The sequence below is a fragment of the Thermobia domestica genome, chromosome 4 (assembly GCF_964235325.1).
Source record: "Thermobia domestica chromosome 4, izTheDome1.hap1.1, whole genome shotgun sequence".
In the NCBI taxonomy this organism is placed as follows: domain Eukaryota; kingdom Metazoa; phylum Arthropoda; class Insecta; order Zygentoma; family Lepismatidae; genus Thermobia; species Thermobia domestica.
In genome coordinates, this window is record NC_137457.1 from 307,507,798 (window position 1) to 307,528,097 (window position 20,300).

The following is a 20,300-nucleotide window of genomic DNA, read 5'->3' on the forward strand; positions in this document are numbered from 1 at the left end:
TAGTGCCTCTTTCCAGGAAGTCCACCAAAATCACACCTTTTCTGTCCCAAAAAACAGTCGCCATCATCTTCCTTGCCGACATTGTTTGCATGCATTTCTTGGGTTTTTGGGGAGAACCTGTGTGCCCCCACTGCATTGATTGCAATTTCGTTTCACAGTTCACGTGTTTCACCCATGTTTCGTCACCAGTAACGATGCGATCGAGTAAAGAGTCACCATCCTTATTGTAGGCGTCCAAAAAGTGCAACGCAACAGCCATTCGCTGATTTTTGTGGTCCTCTGTCAAGATTTTTGGAATCCATCTTGCACAAAACTTGTGGTAACCAAGCTTTTCGCTGATGATTTCGTGCAACAAACTTCGCGAAATTTGTGGAAAACTCAAAGAAAGTTCCGTTATTGTGAACTTTCGATTTTCACGGACTTTAACATCGACTTTTTCGACAAGTTCGGCAGTCACTTTGCTGGGTCTCCCACTTCGATCTTCGTCGTGAACATTGGTTCGGCCATTTTTAAATCTTATGACCCACTGTCGCACTCCACCTTCAGTGATAATGTTGTCCCCATACACTTCACACAGCTGCCGATAGATTTCTATCGGTTTACAGTTTTTTGCTGTCAGAAACCTTATTACTGCACGCACCTCGCAGCTCGCGGGATTTTCAATTAACGCAGACATTTCAAACCGTCACAGTATCTTAACGGAGCACAGCACGAACCTCTCACTAGCACGGCTAGATGCCGACTGAGCTGCGCAACGCTCTGACCCCAAGATGGCCTCGCTAGCCCCGCCCCTAGCGGACACAGACGAAAACGTAATCTACTTTCTGGATAGCCCTCGTACTTTTGTAATCTTCATCTTCAAACAAGACTCTATCCTTGAATATTTCTACAGTGTCCATCCTTAAACAAGATTATCCTGGAATACTTCTGTAATCTTCATCCTCAAACTAAATTCTATCTTTGAGTTCTTTCACGACAGTAGCATCGCACGCGATCTGCAGAATTAATCTGATGTTAACCGAAGTTGGTACTTACAATTAGTATGCATGTCAAGTATTTTCTCGTACGGAGCTTTCGTTCCTAAGTTATGGAATATTAAAATTGGGATTTCAATTTCGTCAAAATTTTCCAAAACAATATTTAATTTAAATGCTCTTTAGAACAAAAATTAGAGGAAAATGCACGGAACAAATCAGATAACTTTTAGTTTGAGGTTAAAATTTAATCTGTAAATGAAGTGTTAACTTATAGCAAATATTTTCTGAAGTCAATGAAGGACTACCCCCCCCCCCTCCGCAATCGGGAAACTCATTATCTTATAGATTCGTTAACTTCGGCGAGAAGTATTTGTCTTTCCCTCATTCTCAAATAATTATATCATCATCCCCTCTCATCCGTATCTTTGAAAATTTCTATAACCTTCATCCACAAACAACACTATCCTTCAATACTTCTATAATCTTCATCACCAAACAAGGTTCCATCTTTAAAATACTTCTTTAATATTCATCCTCAAACAAGACTATTCTTGAAAACTTCTATAATATTCATTCTCAAGTAAGATTGTATTCTGGTATACTTCTATCTATGAACGGCTCGGGAGAAGACAATAGTGTGTCACATTTTCAAAATTTCGTGTAAATTGGGAAAAGTTCAACATTTCCGTGCTATGCAATACAATGACACATACCAAACAAGCTTCTTCTGCCATGTACAGACACATTTCCGAAATTAAACTTCTTACTCTCTGTTCTATAGCCCAATCCCTATCTACCTTACCTAGTAACTCCCGGGTTCGATTCCCGGCGGTAGCTCATGTAGTTCGGATTCCACGTTAATCAGTAGGTCCACGTCTCATATAGCCATGCTGCTGAACGGGACGTTAAACTCAAAATCAACTCAACTTACCTAGTAACTCAATTTCACCGAAAGTGGCGCTTATCATTGTTTTCCCCCCAGTTGCTCATATAATCTTCAAACAAGACTATCCTTGTTTACTTTTATAATCTTCATCCTTAAACAAGATTCTGTCCTTGAATACTTTTATAATCTTCATCCTTAAACAAGATTCCGTCCTTGAATACTTTTATAATCTTCATTCTCAAACAAGATTCTGTCCTTGATGCTTTTATAATCTTCATCCTCAAACAAGATTCTGTCCTTGAATATTTTTATAATCTTCATCCTCAAACAAGATTCTGTCCTTGAATATTTTTATAATCTTCATCCTCAAACAAGATTCTGTCCTTGAATATTTTTATAATCTTCATCCTCAAACAAGATTCTGTCCTTGAATACTTTTATAATCTCCATCTTTAAGCAAGACTATCCTTGAATACATTGTAATCTCCATCTTTTAACAAAACTGTCCGTGAATACTTATATAATCTTCATCCTCAAACAAGATTCTGTCCTGTAATACTTCTATAATCTCCCTCCTCAAACAAGACTATCCTTGAATACTTCTAGATCTTTATCCTCAAACAAGATTGTATCCTTAATACTTCTATAATCTCCATTTTCAAAGAAGACTATCCTTGAATATTTCTATAATCTTCATCCTCAGACAAGATTATCGTTGTACATTTCTGTAATTTTCATCGTCAATCAGAACTAACCTTGAATACTTCCCTAATTTTCATCGTCAATCAGAACTAACCTTGAATACTTCCCTAATTTTCATCGTCAATCAGAACTAACCTTGAATACTTCCCTAATTTTCATCGTCAATCAGAACTAACCTTGAATACTTCCCTAATTTTCATCGTCAATCAGAACTAACCTTGAATACTTCCCTAATTTTCATCGTCAATCAGAACTAACCTTGAATACTTCCCTAATTTTCATCCTCAATCAGAACTAACCTTGAATAGTTCCCTAATTTTCATCGTCAATCAGAACTAACCTTGAATACTTCCCTAATTTTCATCGTCAATCAGAACTAACCTTGAATACTTCCCTAATTTTCATCCTCAATCAGAACTAACCTTGAATACTTCCCTAATTTTCATCCTCAATCAGAACTAACCTTGAATTCTTCCCTAATTTTCATCGACAAACAAAACCCAGAGCATGTGATTCACATTCCACCTCATTTTGTCTAGTGTCTCCTTTGTAGTCTCAATATTGTATTGGATCGTATAGCAGAATCACAGGTCGTCTTGAAACTGTTCTTTTAGTTTCACTATCAAATTAGTGGCAAAGTCTGGTCTCAAATCAAATTGTACATTTTAATTGTTTGCAAATAAATTATGTTGATGATTGTAATTGAACAAATAAATATAACTTGACTGTTTTTATGACAAAAGCAGTGTAGTTTGATGTCAAAATCTGAATTGTAATGACAAGAAACCTGCATAATGATGTGTTTGAAAAATGGGTTCAAATCCTTTTTCACATTTTGAGACTCTAAATACATTTGTGCTTGTTCCTTGGTAAAGGGAAATTTTGAATATACCCCTGATAAGTGATTAAGCAAAAAAAGAATCATTTATACACTAGATGAATGAGTAGTTCCGAAGGGATTCAAGGTCTTTTTTTTTTTTTAATTGATTCGATATTTTGTTAGTGTTTTAAAAATGTGAGTGGTTTCTAAAGGAAATCGAGCCCGAATACAAAATTCAGTTTTTTTTAAAAAACGGTACTACTAGCAGTATCATTTATTTGAAACTAAGCTTTGTTTGTATGTGATTTGGCTACATTGGAAGACAAAGTTGTGGTCTTTCTTCATCCCATAGTATCTCTCCCACGGACACACTTCAGAAACCGTAACGCTCTTCCGTTTGTATTTTCAAGGTGAAGACGAACGGTCTGTCCACTTTTGCTATTTTTTTTTATATATAACCATTTACGTATAATGCACTCCTCCCGAAGGTATATTCTCTTGTTTATAGGAACAACGTTTTTCCTTCATATTGAGTAGTTGAATGGAAAGATAGCAAAAGAGGCTCTGAAAGAAAGTGGTTGCTAGAACGGCTGAATCATAGTCATTTCGCGCGTCAGTAAACAGCGGAACCATTGGCGTTGGTTGTTGGATAATCAATACGAAACTAAAATCTTTTAGTAAGGATGTGGTTACTATTTCATGATATGATGAACTCAAGTGTATAAGGGTACATAAATTGGAAATAGTATGTCTATTATTCGGTTTCAGTAAGGTCGGGGACCAAACATATTATTCAGAGCGAATCGTATTTGCATTTGTTGCGTGTCAGTCTTGTCGATCATTCTTACCATTAATGGTTCTTTCGCTTTTACTTTTTCTAGTTGTCGAGCGGTATCAGGTTCGATTCCCGATAGGAACATTCGGTCGAAAAAGTGTAAAAGCCTTTGTAAGCTATCTGTCCTGAATAAGATTTGTGCTAGGTTTTCCACAGTCATTACTCTAGGCAGATGCTGGGATGGTATCAAACATGAAATGATCCCAGGATACTTTCTTTCTCCCCCATTTTCCCGAGCAATGTGATCGCTGAGAAACATCATTAATCATATGTGACGGGCTTAAAGGACCATGGTGCCGAATGCCTAGAAATACAATTCCGTATTCCAAAATATAACGCCTTTACATGTTCTCAGGAAGTCACCTGATCATTTTTAGTCAGTCTTGACACATTCATAACTATTCATATTTGTCTTGGCATCATTCATTATCACTTTAACATTCACGTTCACGTTCTTATCTCAGTTTCTGGACGTAGAGTTGTTCAATAGCATTTGCCAACCCGCACTTGTCGTAATGGATATAGAGTTAGTTTTAAAAAAAGCATTTGCATTAAACACAAATCTGTGTACGAACGATATATAAAGGTAATGGTCAAGACGTGTAAGTGCAGTCATTGGCTATTGCTCTCCCACCAGTCAAAGATTGTTTTGTTCCTTTGTCAAATTTCCATTGTAACTGGAGAACGAAGTGTAATATCTGTAATACTAGCGATTATTATTATTATTATTATTATTATTATTATTATTATTATTATTATTATTTTTATTATTTGTAGGATCAACATCAGTACAAACTTATGATTAAATATAAACGTAAATATTGAAAAAAAACGCGAAAAATTACTAAATTTAAAAATTGCGGTTCTAGGAGTGAACCTTGCGGGACACCACTAATTTTGTAGGTTGTAAACATAATTAATCAATCTAAAGTAATATTATCAGTCTTCGTGGTCATCTGTTTTTAAAATTGAGAGTGCTGTGTCCTGTTTACGTTCCATGAAGAGATCTGTTCGTACGTGAACTCACATTTAATGACCGGAAGTTGTATTTTGAGAGGAAGAGAGAAAAGTTTTTGAGAGTGTTTCTATCTCTCGTCGAGAGCAAAACAACTTATCTAATTGTGTTGAGTGGCGGCAACCCTAACATAGTTATCCGTTAACTAGAAAACTCCACAATTCCATTTGCTCAACTGCTTCTCCCTTACTTCTAGGTCTACCTTCTTTTTAGACTGTGCCTTCTGGTTGTCCTGGGTCCATTGCAAGGATAATTAGGGAGAGGTTCAAGCTATCTGGACCATCAGTATCTATCTATCTTTATATTTATATATATATATATATATATATATATATATATATATATATATATATATATATATATATATATATATATATATATATATATATATTTATATATATATATAGGGAGTCGAATGGTAGCTTACAGAAGCAAGATCCCAAATAGGTTTTCAGAAATCATTTTCTAAATTTAACTTCCTGAAAATTTAAAATTTAAACAGGTGAATTTCGTTTCATATTGTTAAAGAGCGGTAGACTTCCAAACTATGCAAATTCAATACTACACTGAGTGTTCACTGAATTGCGACCATCTACCTAATATTTTGTTGGTCCACCTTTTACTCAGAGGACGGCCTGAACACGGCGTGGCATGGATTCTAGTAGTTGTTTCCACGGGGATCTGACACCACATATTTCTGATGGCATCCCACAATGAGCCCACATATGTCGGTGTAGGAGTCTTAATGCGAAGAACTCCTTTTACAACATTCCATAAATGTTCTATAGGATTAAGATCAAGTGAGTTAGGGTGGCAATTTATACGCTGCATCTCCATGGAATGTTCCTTAAGAGGCCTCATCACTGCGAAATTAAAATACCGCTAATTTTACAGTAATTATGTGATATCTTCAAATAGATAAAAGATAATCGAAATGTGGAACAAGACCTCCCTAGACAATATTATTTTGCGTGAGATACCGTTATCAAGACTCATTTATCTGCTTTCAATTTCCAGCCAATTAGAAATTCGGCTTTTATTTTCGCGTTTCTAAATAACTGCCTACGGAAAGCTACTAGGTGACTCGTGATAATGGTACCTCATGCAAAATAACATCGTCTAGGGAGGTCTTGATCCACTTTTCGATTATCTTTTATCTATTTGAAGATATCACATAATTATTGTAAAATTAGCGGTATTTTAATTTCGCAGTGATAGGGACTCTTAAGCTTGGCACCCTGCATTGTTGTCCCACTACTTGTACACCTTCACTAGACAGGAACGGGCGCATCCAACATATTGTGCTGTCTGGGTTATTGACTCACCTGTTGCTCGGGTACTCATAATCATGCCTTATTGAAATGCAGATAAATCCTGCCCACCTCCTATTACAATAGTGTGGTGTCTGCCAACATGTAACCTCGAGTGTGTTCTTTCTCTGCAATACTATTAGTCAGGGTGGTCATGCAATCAGCTCGGCTGCTGGCCACACTTCCTTCTGTAGAGGGGTGGTCGCAATTCAGTGAGCACTCAATGTAAAACCAGAAGTACTTGATCGATTTTAGTAGACAGGTAAAAGTGGAGAAGAAGGAATCTCTTCTTGAGACGCTGATCGATTCTGCATCACCAAAATAGGCCCCATTTCCTCCATCAGCCATCTGTTCAAACTAGAAATGGTACAAGTAAGACGTTTCCGATTTAATCACCATATAAGAAACCGGAAGCAGATTTTTGGAAATACTTCAGCATTTCAAGAGAACATATTACCATCGAATCCAGAAGTGGTTGAAATTTGATAGTATTTCGGTTTCAGTACTGATTTTCGTAGAGCGTGAGTGGTAAGGGATATCGAAAAAAAAAACTTTTTGACAGACTCAGCGTACCAAGAATGAGTTTTGTATCGACTTTTTTATATATATCTGTTAAAACCATAAGTAGTGGAAAATTACGAAATTTCGGATACTACAATGATTGCATAATGGATAAAACGGAAGTAGCAATTTTTTTTTTTTAGATGAGTTCAGTACTAGCATCAAGGGCGCCGATCCTGGGGGTTCGAGGGGGCCCGGGGCCCCCCGAAAGCTCATGTGGGCCCCATGTATTCTTATGAATATATATTTTTATATGTATTTTTATTGTTATATGTATTGTTATATACATTTTTTATGAATGGCCCCCCAAAAATTACAGAGAAATCGACGCCCTTGCCTAGCATAATGTTTCACCTTTGATTTTATTTCTTTGTTGCAACCGAAAGTGATAGACATCAATTACCACTTCCGGTCTTAATGTTAATCTCCCTTGAGCGAAAACTGTAAGAGATGGCTGGCGTGTAAATGGCTTTTTGATAGGTATTCAGCATCCGAAGATCAGGGTTCTATCTTTGATCTTATTCCTCTGTTGAAACCAGTAGTTGTGAATGTGCAACTTCAAGTGGTTTGGAAGTCAACCGTAGTTTCACACTGTGGAACAAAACTCACTTCTTTAAATTTTATTTTCTTTTAAAAGTACTCTTAAGAAGCCTAATCACTGCGAAATTTAAAAAGAAACGCTAATTTTACAGTAATTATGTGATATCTTGAAATAGATAATCTAAAACTGGAACAAAAGCGCTCTAGACAATATTATTTTGCGTGATGTATCGTTATCACGAGTCACCTAGTAGATTTCCATTTGCAGCCATTTAGAAACGCGAAAATGAACGCCGATTTTCTAAATGGCTGGAAATCTAAAGCAGATAAGTGAGTGGTGATAACGGTATCTCATGCAAAATAATATTGTCTAGGACGCTCTTGTTCCACATTTCGATTATCTTTTATCTATTTGAAGATATCACATAATTACTGTAAAATTAGCGGTTATTTTAATTTCGCCGTTATGGGGCCTCTTAAGGATTTCTCTTACCTATTTCATTTTGTTCAGCTTAGGGAGATCTATGCGTTGATGATATCTCATCTTGGAATATTTTGTTTGTTTTCGTTGCACGCTACTATGCTAAGGAAAGATTTATATGTGAACTTTGTGTTGATTGAGTATGTGATGAACACACACTACGGTCACTTTCCCTAATCTCTTTGTTTGAATAAATGTCTCGTCTGGAAAGAAAGAAAAAAAAAAGAAAAAGTATTTTCTAGTGGTTAGGAACTTTCCCGAGCTGTCAAAACGAGGACCAACTGGAGCGCTTTTTCTATGCAAATAAGCTGATAACAGCACACGCTCATTTTTATTCTCCCCACCCGCCGGAACGGTTTGAATATTCACGCAGATTGGCAGCCAATCTCCTCTCCACGTGGCACCAATGTCTAGAGTGCAGTAGTTTTCATGAAAAATGTGACGAACTTTTTTTTTTTCAATACCAAGCTAGTTTGAGATGAAATAAAAAAATTAAAAAAACTCGAAATTGTGCTGCAGTACGTTTTGTACTAAAAATACCTGTAATTTCTTTGCAACAGAATTATAACTAGGGGTCGATTTTTTTTTTTTTTTTTTAATGTCCGATCCAGTAAAGCTTTACTTCCTGCTTGTATGTGTATTTTTAAATAGTGGACGCTTATTTATGTATCCAAATATGTTCTGATGTTTCTTGTTCGCATTGAAATAAATTCGAAATGCAGATTGAGAATAGGTTTACCAACGCTTATTTATGTATCCAAATATGTCTGATGTTTCTTGTTCGCATTGAAATAAATTCGAAATGCAGATTGAGAATAGGTTTACCAGTAAAGAATCATTCCTACCTTAAAGAAAGAAAAAAAAAACTCGACTCTTAATGCCTGTAACAGTATTTTATTAGGTGAGCTTGCAATTCTTGGTGGAAGCATAAACATTCTTGCTATGAATACAGCGTTATATCGGCAAAATTCAACCCAAACTGCCTAAGAAAGAAAGGTTTACCTGTTAACAAGAATGCTTGTATTAAGGGCATTTGCCTCGTGGTGCCGGAGAAGCATAGAAGCTTGAGAAAGTGATACCAAGCCGAGCCAATTCAGGCGACTAGCACAAATAATAGGGCGCTAAAAGCAATGAGACGGTCGCTGTTTCAGTCAGTTTTACTTGAAAACAAACTAGTTCTGTAACTTACTTTGTGCTTTCCTGTGCTTGCAAAATAAGCTTGTAACTCGATGTATTTCGCCTTTGTTTACTTTACAGTCAATGGCGCTGATTACTCTATTTCTTCGGGGAGGGGTCTCATTCAGATGTGTGTTTGGTTGCAGACCAGGGTCTAAGAAGCCATATATGAGGATTTTTAAGACAAATTGAATTCAAATTATGCCAAATATTGTATATGCATAAAAATACATACATGGGGCCCCACATAAGCATTGGGAGGCCCGGGCCCCCCAGGATCAGCGCCCTTGTTTACAGTACTACGGCACCAGTTCTCTTACTTTTTCTCATTAGTATCATATATTGATTACAGTTAGTGTCAATATTGAGTGCTTATTCACACTTTGCAAAACTTGAAGTTAGCAATACTTCCGAACAGTAGGAAGCAAAACACTTTGAACCTTGTCACCGCATAATGATATGCGTTCAATGTTGTTTACAAACTAAATACAACTTTCTTACAAGGCTGTCTATAATCTTTATTATAAATTATTAGTAGTCTAAAGAAGGAAGTGATATACTTCCGAAACTGTAACATTTCTAGTTGATTTATAATAAAGATTATAGACAACCTTGTAAGAAAGTTGTATTTAGTTTGTGTTCAAGATGGACACAAGGCCTTTTTATAAAAATATCCATCAATGTTGTTGTTATGTTTGAATTTATGCGTTGAATACAATTTTTGGTTTCTGTTTTATTATTATTATTAGTTTGTATTTACTTAGTAATGTTCTTCAAGCTACGTACATTGATTATAAAATTACGTTGTGCTCCTTATTGAGCTGAGCGAAGCGAAGCTCTTATACTCGGGTTAGCCGTTTGGTTGTCCGCGAACTACTCCTAGACCGTTTGGCCGATCTCAACCAAACTTAGCACGCTGATAGAGTATGTCGTGCTGAGTGAGAACATAGGTCGAAATCAAAAATCCGATGTACCATCGAGGAATAATCACCGAAAAACGCTTCCTCCTAGACCATTTGGCCGATCTCAACCAAACTTAGCACGCTGATAGAGTATGTCGTGCTGAGTGAGAACATAGGTCGAAATCAAAAATCCGATGTACCATCGAGGAATAATCACCGAAAAACGCTTGCATAGACTTAACATGGGGGAAAAAGTCATGATTACGTAGTTTAAGCTCGCTCAGCTCATTTCATTGCAATCGGGTATATCCATTGCATTCCTAGTAGTTCATAACACACGGAATTTTATTTGTAGGTATGATAAGAATAAAGTGGTCATATCAGAATGATTCCTTCTGCAGTTGTTAGAAATGGTATGATGGAGGTTTGTTTAATTCGAACATCCCAGCCCTTGGGAATAAAAAAGTATAAAATAGTTTACCGATATTACACCCTGTTGGACAAAATTTTCTGGAACAAGGCTTGCTTGCAAAAGAGCTAGATTAGTAGACCATGCCACTGGCTTCAGCTGTCCTTTCATTAGTTCCATGTTTTTAATTTATACCTACGTGTATATCTAATGTATAATTTACTATCATTAGTGCATCCACCAAACTTGGCATCTTCCCTTTCGTTCCATTGAAGAAATTTTCCTTGAAGAAAATATTTGTCAACCGTTGGCTCATCACATGATGTCATATTACTCATTTTTACGAAATAAAAGAAACAAAACATTGAAATTCAACGAAACAATATGCGTTTTACGTATTGAGGATATAAAAATCTGTTTATTTCTCTCTTTTTTTTACATACAAGAATACGCAATTATAATGAGCTTGGAAAACTTTTTTAACACAGGATAAACATTAAAAGTCCTTCTTGGAATTAGATTTTCCTTGAAAACGTAATTTTTTGTAAACTTACGTAGTCTCAAGAAAACGACCAATTATTTGGGAGTTTACAAGATTATTTTCCCAGTAGATGTTCAGAAATGTTGTTGTTTCCTTTTTTTTTTAAAGTTAGTTAGATGATGATGAAAAAGAGAGAAAGAAGAAGAAGAAAAACAAATCAAGAAACATTTCGCATAAATATTCCAGGAAATTGAACATTTTTTTTCTTTATACTCAAAGTGGATGTTCTGTTTGGTTCGGATCTGATGTCATTATCGAGTTGTCAGATTGATGGCGTTATCATGAGGTTGAGTTAGGTTAGATCAAAGTGGGCAACGTTCATCAGGACATCATCTTGCATATTTTTGGAGTAAAGAACCCACGTAGCAGTCACCTTTCTCATTTTAAGGGTCTTCACTACAGCGAAATTAAACTACCGCTAATTTTAGAGTTTTTCTGTAATATCTTCAAAACAAATAAAAATATTCGAAAAGCAAAAAGGTAGTGAACTAGAAAATACGATTTTGCATGTGATACCGTTATCACAACTCATCTATTTGCTTTCGATATGCAACTGTAGATAGATTTAACATTTTTTGCGGGTTCTGTAAATAGCGGCATACGCAACGGTGAATTGTGGTAAAGGTGTATGCAAAATTGTATTGTCTAGTTCACTACGTTCCTGTATTCCGACTATTTTTATTTGTTTTGAAGATATTATAGAAAAACTCTAAAATTAGCGGTAGTTTAATTTCGCTGTAGTCAAGACCCTTAAGACCCATACACGGTGTATGAAGACCCATACACGATGCGACGCAGGATGACTGGTGAGTTCCATTGCCGCTTTCATTCAGGAAAATATTTTTTTGCCTGAATAAGTCGCTCCGTTGATTTGCGTTGTTACTGTTACTTTTCTTCAGAAATAGTGTCCTCCTTTGCTGATGTACTGCCTTGTTTCCAGCCATTCACTCAGTTCTCGTGACGCTGCGTGGTCTTCAGTCACACACTGCTTGGCAGTTGTTACATCTTTCTTCCACAGAAACCCACTCGTCCAGCGCAATTTCTGCAAATCGCTTTCAATTATACCTCCTCACGTAATGGTTTCCGCGGGAGAAATGCGTATTGTTTTTTTTTTTTTTTTTTTTTTAATATGTGACTGTAAACTGACTGCTGTAGTGTTTCAGCAACTGTTAAGCTACGCCAAGTAACCAGACCCATTCCTGGAATGAAGAATGTGTAAATTAGTATTGAATGTCCCTCGTAGAATACGTTTCTCTGGCAATGAACCTTAAACTTCAAATCAAAATTCAGTTAATGGAGGCTTTAGGATTTCTTAATATTCGCTGTACATTTTTGTGGGTCACGTCTCTTTTACATGGTAATGGAAACTTTGATGAATCAGCTTTGTAATATAAAATATGACAATTTCCTGTTTGAAAATCCCATAAAGTGAAGAGAATTTCAATATATTGGAGGTTTTCGAAACCACAATCCTCGTCGCTCATAATTCTTCTCCCCACTAGAATCCGTTCTCTTCCCCATTCTTCCATAACCCTGCTTTAACGTGTGACTATGATGGTCACAGGTGTCCTGGAGCCATTACCGGAAACTATGTTCATGAGTATAGGAAGCCCCCTTTTTGTGGGGGAAGGAGACAGAGGAGGAGAGCGAACGGAAAGATATCACAGAGATAGAAACGTAGTTGAGAATAAATTGAAAACCAAAACCACATTTGGCTAATGACGTTTCGGCTCCCCATCCTCCCTCACTCCACTCCAGAACGGTCTGTCTCATTCTGCTCTCTCATTTGTCAGCTTTTTTCTCTTTTCTGCATACCAATTCCCACTTCTGTATATATATATATGTATGGTAGGCGAAACTCCTATGTATTCTGTGGTAAGATATCGACTACGTACAAATTAGTTATATGACAGCAATTAACTTTTTGTAAAAAAAAAAAAAAAAAAAAAAAAAAAAGAGTGGGGAAACAAACGGGCTTTTGAACTGCTTTAAAAGAAGTATTTCCATCACTGTGAGAAGTATTACGTTGTAAGAAGGCAGATCTCTTTGCAAACACTGTTGTAAATAGTGTATTTTTCCATATACAGTACACAAATAAATAAATGATGATCCAGGTGAATAAAAACGATTTGTTATTGACAATGAATTATATACTTTTTAGTGGTGTAAAAGTAGCTAGATTTTTTCAAAAAAGTGGTGTTGAAACAACATAAAATGACTAGCACTTCAGCGTATTACTTGTGTATTAATTTCTACACCAAGGACCTCGCCTTCCGAGCATATCAGAAATAACTATAAAATATAGTTACTGGCTGTGATAATTTGCATTGGTTTTTATTGTTTGGTATAAGCAAAACTTTACGGAGTATATTTAGCATTTATACCAAGTAACGAATAACATTCTGTGCTTTCTATATCGATCACATTAATAGTTTTGTAAACTTGTGAATTGTCTGACAACAGTTACATAAGTGACAATTCTGACATCTTCTGTTCTTACGTGCTAATACATAGGAATAACAGATGAGGAAAAACAGATGGCAGCACTGCTATTGACGAGAAAATGACAATTGTCATCTTGTTTTCGAGACGAGACCAGAAATGTCTCGAGTCTCGTTGGCAACACTAGTTCATACAAGACTTAGATCCAAATATTGTTTATGTTGTTACATGATTCATACAGGAGCGTCATTTCAGATTTTGCTTGGGGGGGCAAAACCCCTTGATATAAGTAAAATTTCGCGTATTTCACTGATTTACTACTATTTTAGTGATAAAATCTATAGAAATCTCAAACTCAGGGGGCAATTGCCCCCCTCACCCCCTAAATGACGCCCCTGGATTCATAGTAGGCAAACTATAAGTTGATAAAGTGATTTGAGACACGAAACAATAAAGTGATTTGAGTCACGGAACACTGAGATTTGTAACGTTTAAAGATGTGCAAGTCGTTACTCAATATACTCCGAATAATAAAATATAGTTTAAATCTAATATCACGGCCTTCGCGAGATTTCTTTTTTTTTTTTTAATTTTGTTTCTTCCAAGGAACAGCTGAAGGAAGCCGAGTTTGTTATACAGTTAGTCCGTTAATATTTTCACGGGTAAATTTTACTTAACGGTGGTTATCCATATCTCCTATTGGAAATATGTTTTGAGGTTACAATTTGTCAGAAGTTAAAAGGTAAAATATTTTTGAGGTTATAACATTATAACATTTTTTTTCAGTTAAATCTCAAAAGATATAGGTAAGGTTAAAACTAAGGATGGGCAAAACCGGTTTTTATAGAAACCGAAAACCGGTTTCTAGGAAAACCAAAACCCGAAAACCGACATTTCCGTTTTCTCAAACCGGTTTCGGTTTTCTTCAAAACCGGTTCGGTTTTCACCGAAATTGGTTTCGCTGAAAACGTTTGGGAAACACAGAAAACTATTTCTGTGAAAACGGAATCGGTTTCCGTAGAACAAGGTAACACTATTTTGGCAAGAAATAGAACAAATTTTTGAAAAAAACGAAACCGGTTTTGAAGAAAACCGAAACCGGGTCCGGTGAAAAACCTATAACCGGTTTCGGTAAAAACCAAACCGGTTTTGAAGAATTTTTTTTGAAAATTTTCAAATACCGGTTTCGGTTTTTCTAAAAGCCGAAGACCGAAAAATCGGTTTTTGTGCCCACCACTAGTTTAAACCTCTACTTGGTCACACACAAATGAAGCCTAGAGGGTTGCTGTTTGGCATCAGTTCAACCTCAGATGTTTGAGGTATGAGAGGGTATATACCTCAAATAGTTGGGGTGTTAGAATTTCTAAAAGACTGACTATTAGAGTTTGTTTATTTTTGTAACAGGGCAATAACTTTTTACTGGTATTTAAAAACTATTAAAACAAATTATTATAGCTTTTCTTATCTCTGCTTGCATACTTTTAAATTACAAATAAATGTATTTTTTCTTTACTCTAGCTCGGAGACAAGAACCTTGAGAACGTAACGCATGAAGAGGCTGTGGCAACACTAAAGGCGACACAAGACAGAGTCGTCCTCCTAGTAGCAAAGCCAGAAACGACCTACATACCTCCGGAAACCCTGCCTCCGCCTCCCGACGTTTCATCGTCACCGCCACCACGTAAGTACACTCTTACGTCTGATTTCCATTTGTACGTAAAGCACACGAGTTAACGTTTCTAACGTCAACGTTATTTGTCATAAAAGTAAGAATGGATGACGGTGTATTGTCCGTTTTAAGCTATATATTTTTATGTGTAGGTAATCCGATATTAAAGAGTGCCGAAATACGAATGAATATCCAGGGAGAGGGTAAAGCGACCAATCAGATTGCTACACTTCGCGAAGTTACTTTCGGAGTTTGAGGTCAACTCTGTGAGAGCCAAGAGTGTTGTGCATTTCTGGTGCGAGTACCATAGAACACCTGTACGGTACAAATTGTTCCAAAGATCTTAAAAGGGTTAAATGTGAATCATACTCAGGGCTAAGAGCGGTCAGACTAAAATAATGTTACACGCAATCCGTTGTATTTGTTTTGTTGTATTGCAGTGTACAGTTGTGTACGCAGAATTTCAAGACGAGGGTTCGAGCATTCAATTTAATTTCCATGTAGGACAAGTGTGATATATACACGGTGTATATATATAAACACCCTATAGTACTTTTTCCATACTTTGTTCAAAGGGGCGGAGCTTAAACCCCAAAAGAATTTTGATTACAGCTCTGGAGAAGATAATTGAATAACACAGAAAAAGAAATAAATAAGTAAAATCATAAAGTTACAAAAATAAATTAACGGAAAAACAATATCGAAGTGAAATGAGATACAAGGAGTGTGTAAGAGTTGGCCGATCGAACTGCAGGTTGTAATTTAGAAGTGCGTGTAACCCTCTATTTATATTTGGTTGGTAGGATTGAAATGTCTGATGTAACTTTTCTAAGAAACCAACTGCTGTAATGCAACCACACTTAGAATGGACCTAGGTCACACGTCACAAGCTTCGTACCTGTTCAGAAAACAGGTTGGAGTGCTATTGTTGTATACAATCCTATTGTTGAACAGGATCGTTACACCATAGAGAACACACAACCACAAGTGATCCTTTACGAGTTCAAACTGTGATATCCTGCACATCATACGGCCGCAAGAAACACCAACAGCACACTTGTGTCAGGAGCACTGAGTCAATTCACTGTGTACTGTTGATTTTCGAAATTCCATGCCAATGACACAACATTGAGAAATTAATTCCCGAGAACATCATCAATAGCATATCTTAAATGAACTTCTCAGGAACATCGTGGGAACAGATATTTGGAAAAAGTGTTCGTGCAATTGCATCCAAATTAGCAAATACCATACTTCTGTCGCAGTTTGGCTCCGTGCAATCGGTAAGGCAATAAGATTATAGTTATGAACGTCAGATAAGTTGACACCTACCAATAAGGATCGCTATTTGATGTGTGCAATTCTCTGCGTGTACACAATACCAGAGGTTTCCTAGAAGGTATTGTTACTTCCGATTTGGTGCGATAAAAAAGTTAGAAGAATGGCTGGATCGTTATCAGTATCTAGGATTGTTTTCAAAATTACACTTCCACTATCAAAAGTTGTTTCACTGTTTTGGTGGTCTATAGCGTACGGGTGATCCATCATGTATACCAATCAAGGTGAGACCATCACTACGGATGGTCGGAATGCTGAATTGTAATAAATGCATTGGAAGCTTGTCCAGAAGCATACAGCAATGGTCAAGGCATAATATCTCATGTTGCATGATAATGCACAGCCACATATCGTTTAAAGGATTTTACTGACTCTTCATAATTTGCCGTATGAAGCCCTTCTTCAACGCGTGGTTGAGAGTTTTGGAATCCAATTGCGGAATCCAATCGTTGAGTGGGCGATGCAAAAGCAGGCCCGTATGCACGGGGACCGAGCCTCCTAAAATTTTCACCGTGGGCTTGCAAGCAAATGAACTGCAATATGGTAATGAACTATAATATGGTTTATCGTCCCCCCTAACTTCTGCCGGTCCCGTAAAGGGGCCGATACACGCAGACACATGCATGAAGAAAACTTCCCAACATGCTTGAAAAATGATAAAACCACAGGCAAGTTGATTGTATAGCCTCGTTCATGCATGTTGAAAGTTTTCAAAATCTTCTCTAACATGTATGATGGTTTTGCCGTTCTCCATGTATATTTACCGTGTATGTGCTCGTTCATGCAAGTTGATTGTTTTATATTTAGGTCCGCCAATCACGACAGCGGAAAAAATCACGTGACTCTTTCCTCCGTAATACCAATGTCGTAAGTTGGACAGCAAGTTGGTACGTGTGGGCAAAAAATTCTTCCAACATGCATAATGGAACAAATCTTTGATGCATGTTGGTCATGGAAGTGTGTGCGTCTATGGGCCGTATAATTTCTGCCGCCCTTCTACATTTTTGGGCTGGCTACGAACCTGTGCAAAACAGGGGCGTCATTTCAGCCTTCGCTTGAGGGGGCGTGCAAGAGCACCACCGACATAAGACTTCAACCTTTTGTATATTAGTATATTAGTAGACAATCGATTAAAGTATATATATATTCCTCAAACTCTTGGGGGGGGGCAATTGCCCCCTTCTGCCCTCCCTAAATGACGCGCCTGGTGCAAAAGTGTATGGAGATAACTTTCAGTACAAGTTTTATAGTTAAATATTTTGGAGTTCGGAAAGACACACATCAAGGACATTTCAATTTCGCCAACCCAACAGAATTATTTCAAACCGTAATATTTCTGTTTCAAGATATCAATTAAGGACATTTACACATTATTAAAAATATTTCTTAATTCGAATATTTTGTGTATATCTTTGTCTTTCTCAAATGTATTTTACTTTTTTTTTTAATTATTACTAATATTTCTTTTATTTACAGCCCCTGTAGAAACACCGGCGCCATATACAGAGTCGTTAAACCCTTCATTAGCGTTACAATCGTCAACACCTCGGGCGGTGAGCGAGGAGGACATCTCACGGTAAGTTTATGAACTATTATTATTTTCCCTTTTTCTTCAGAAAAGCTTAACTGTTCTTGTTACGTTGAATTAAATTCTTGGCTTCTTTTTATTCCTTGTCGTTAAACTTCTAAACAAGATGATTAATTGCAGGAGTTCGCTTTGCGATTCGTTATCGTTTTATTGTGCGAAAGACAGCACAAGTTATCGTCCATTACGGTATTATTTCCAGGTTCTTTTGTTGTGTTGGACGTGATTTAATCCAAACGAACAAAACAGAATCGTAATCCGTTCGCTTTATGTTCCTTTTCTCTGGAGATCGTCCCACGTTTTAAGTTTATTAAGGAAATTAATGGCTGCAGGTAATACAAAGTTTTCTATGTTTCTGAGTCATCTGTTAAGTAAAACACTAATCAGACGTCAATGGAATTTATAGAAGCTAACATCTTGATGATAAATTATGTCATTTATCTAAGGATGGTGAAACTAACTTTCAATTAGAAATACAGTGTGTCTGTAAAGCTACTGTGCACCATAAATGCAGGCTTCTATGTAAGTAATGTATGACCTGTGATGATGAAGAAGAAGAAGTATCTATACAAGGCGTATTCAGAAAGTAAGTTTCTCTAGAGTAGAAACAGAGACACGATGTCCTTGAAACATTTATTGCCACAGATACACACAGGTGACACTACTTTTAAATGTTTTAACACTTTTACCAGCGGAATTGAGACACTACCAACTCTTGTTTTCCAATGTCGTAAAAGTCAGCCTCCTGGGAGTGGAACCACGCTGCATCCATGTGGCACGGCACACAATTTCTTGAAACCCAGGTGTGTTGCTACAATGTCGTGCAACAGGAATCGGGGAAATCTCGGGGAACTGAGTCCTGAATCACGTCCAGAATGCGCTGTACCAGATTCACAAGTTCTTAAGCGTGAATCGATTCCGGAACAGTGCACCAAATACGCACACATTAGACGTAGCGAAGAGGGTTGTTGGACCTTTGTTGTGGGAAGTCCTTAGTTATATCAGGGGTGCCCACAAGGGGAAGCTATGACGCAAACTGCGTCATTGAAATATTGGGGGGGTAAAAATCTATATAAATATGTTTGAGGGGGTGTAAAATTAATCGAAAAGTTTTTTTCATGGAAGAACACCTACGGATAGATAATTGAGGGGGGGGGGGTGCGTCATGGACATGAGGGGGGTGGGCACCACTGGTTATATATATATATATATATATATATATATATTCAGGAATCTACTGATCTCTTCTATTCTCATTCTACCAATTAGTCTTTAGCAGGCTTTCGCAACTTATATCTGGCACCGAGGCCCATAAGAAATTTTCGATTCGTAATAACCTTTCTGATTGTTCCTTCATATCATCTTCAGTTATATATTTCTGTAAACCTTACATATATATATATATATATATATATATATATATATATATATATTATATAAAAGAGAACGCACAAATCCTTTGTTAGCTCATCACGCTAATACGGCTGAACCAATTTCTTTTATTTTTGGGGGGTTATTAGGATTTGGACCCTAGATGGTTTTTATCATATCACTTTAATTTTTAATTACCAGTGTCTTGAGATAATTGACCATTCAAGTGTCCATAACGTACAAATCCTTTGTTAGTTCATCATAGGTATAAAAATAAACGTATTTATATGCAACCCGCATGACCGTGTCACTCGGCGGGTTAACATAAATGACAGGCGATATAATGTTAACATTTACTGCAATCTACTATGGTTTTTATCATATCACTTGAAAGCGAAAAAGTAAAAATTATCTAAGTAACAAAGTTTATTGCGTTCCGGGGTGACCGCAGCGAAGCGGGGCGGGTTAACATAAATGACAGGCGATATAATGTTAACATTTACTGCAATCTTCTATGGTTTTTATCATATCACTTGAAAGCGAAAAAGTAAAAATTATCTAAGTAACAACGTTTATTGCGTTCCGGGGTGACCGCAGCGAAGCGGGGTGAACGCTGCTAGTATATATATATATATATATATATAAACTCTGCAAAGAATAACAAAGGACCCGAAACGAAACCAATCTATCACCAATTACCGACGATACAGTTACTTCCTTGGTGATTTATCATCAAACAC

General features: G+C 36.8%; 1 protein-coding gene across 1 annotated transcript in view; it reads left to right on the forward strand.

Moving 5' to 3' along the window:
* LOC145684280 (disks large 1 tumor suppressor protein-like) overlaps positions 1–20,300 on the forward strand; it is a gene marked incomplete in the record, with an annotated part of 1,496,324 nt that overhangs the window by 1,289,397 nt on the left and 186,627 nt on the right. Inside the window, 2 exon segments of the mRNA XM_081756423.1 lie at positions 15,116–15,278; positions 18,081–18,180. Coding sequence (XP_081612549.1) covers positions 15,116–15,278; positions 18,081–18,180 — 263 coding nt within the window.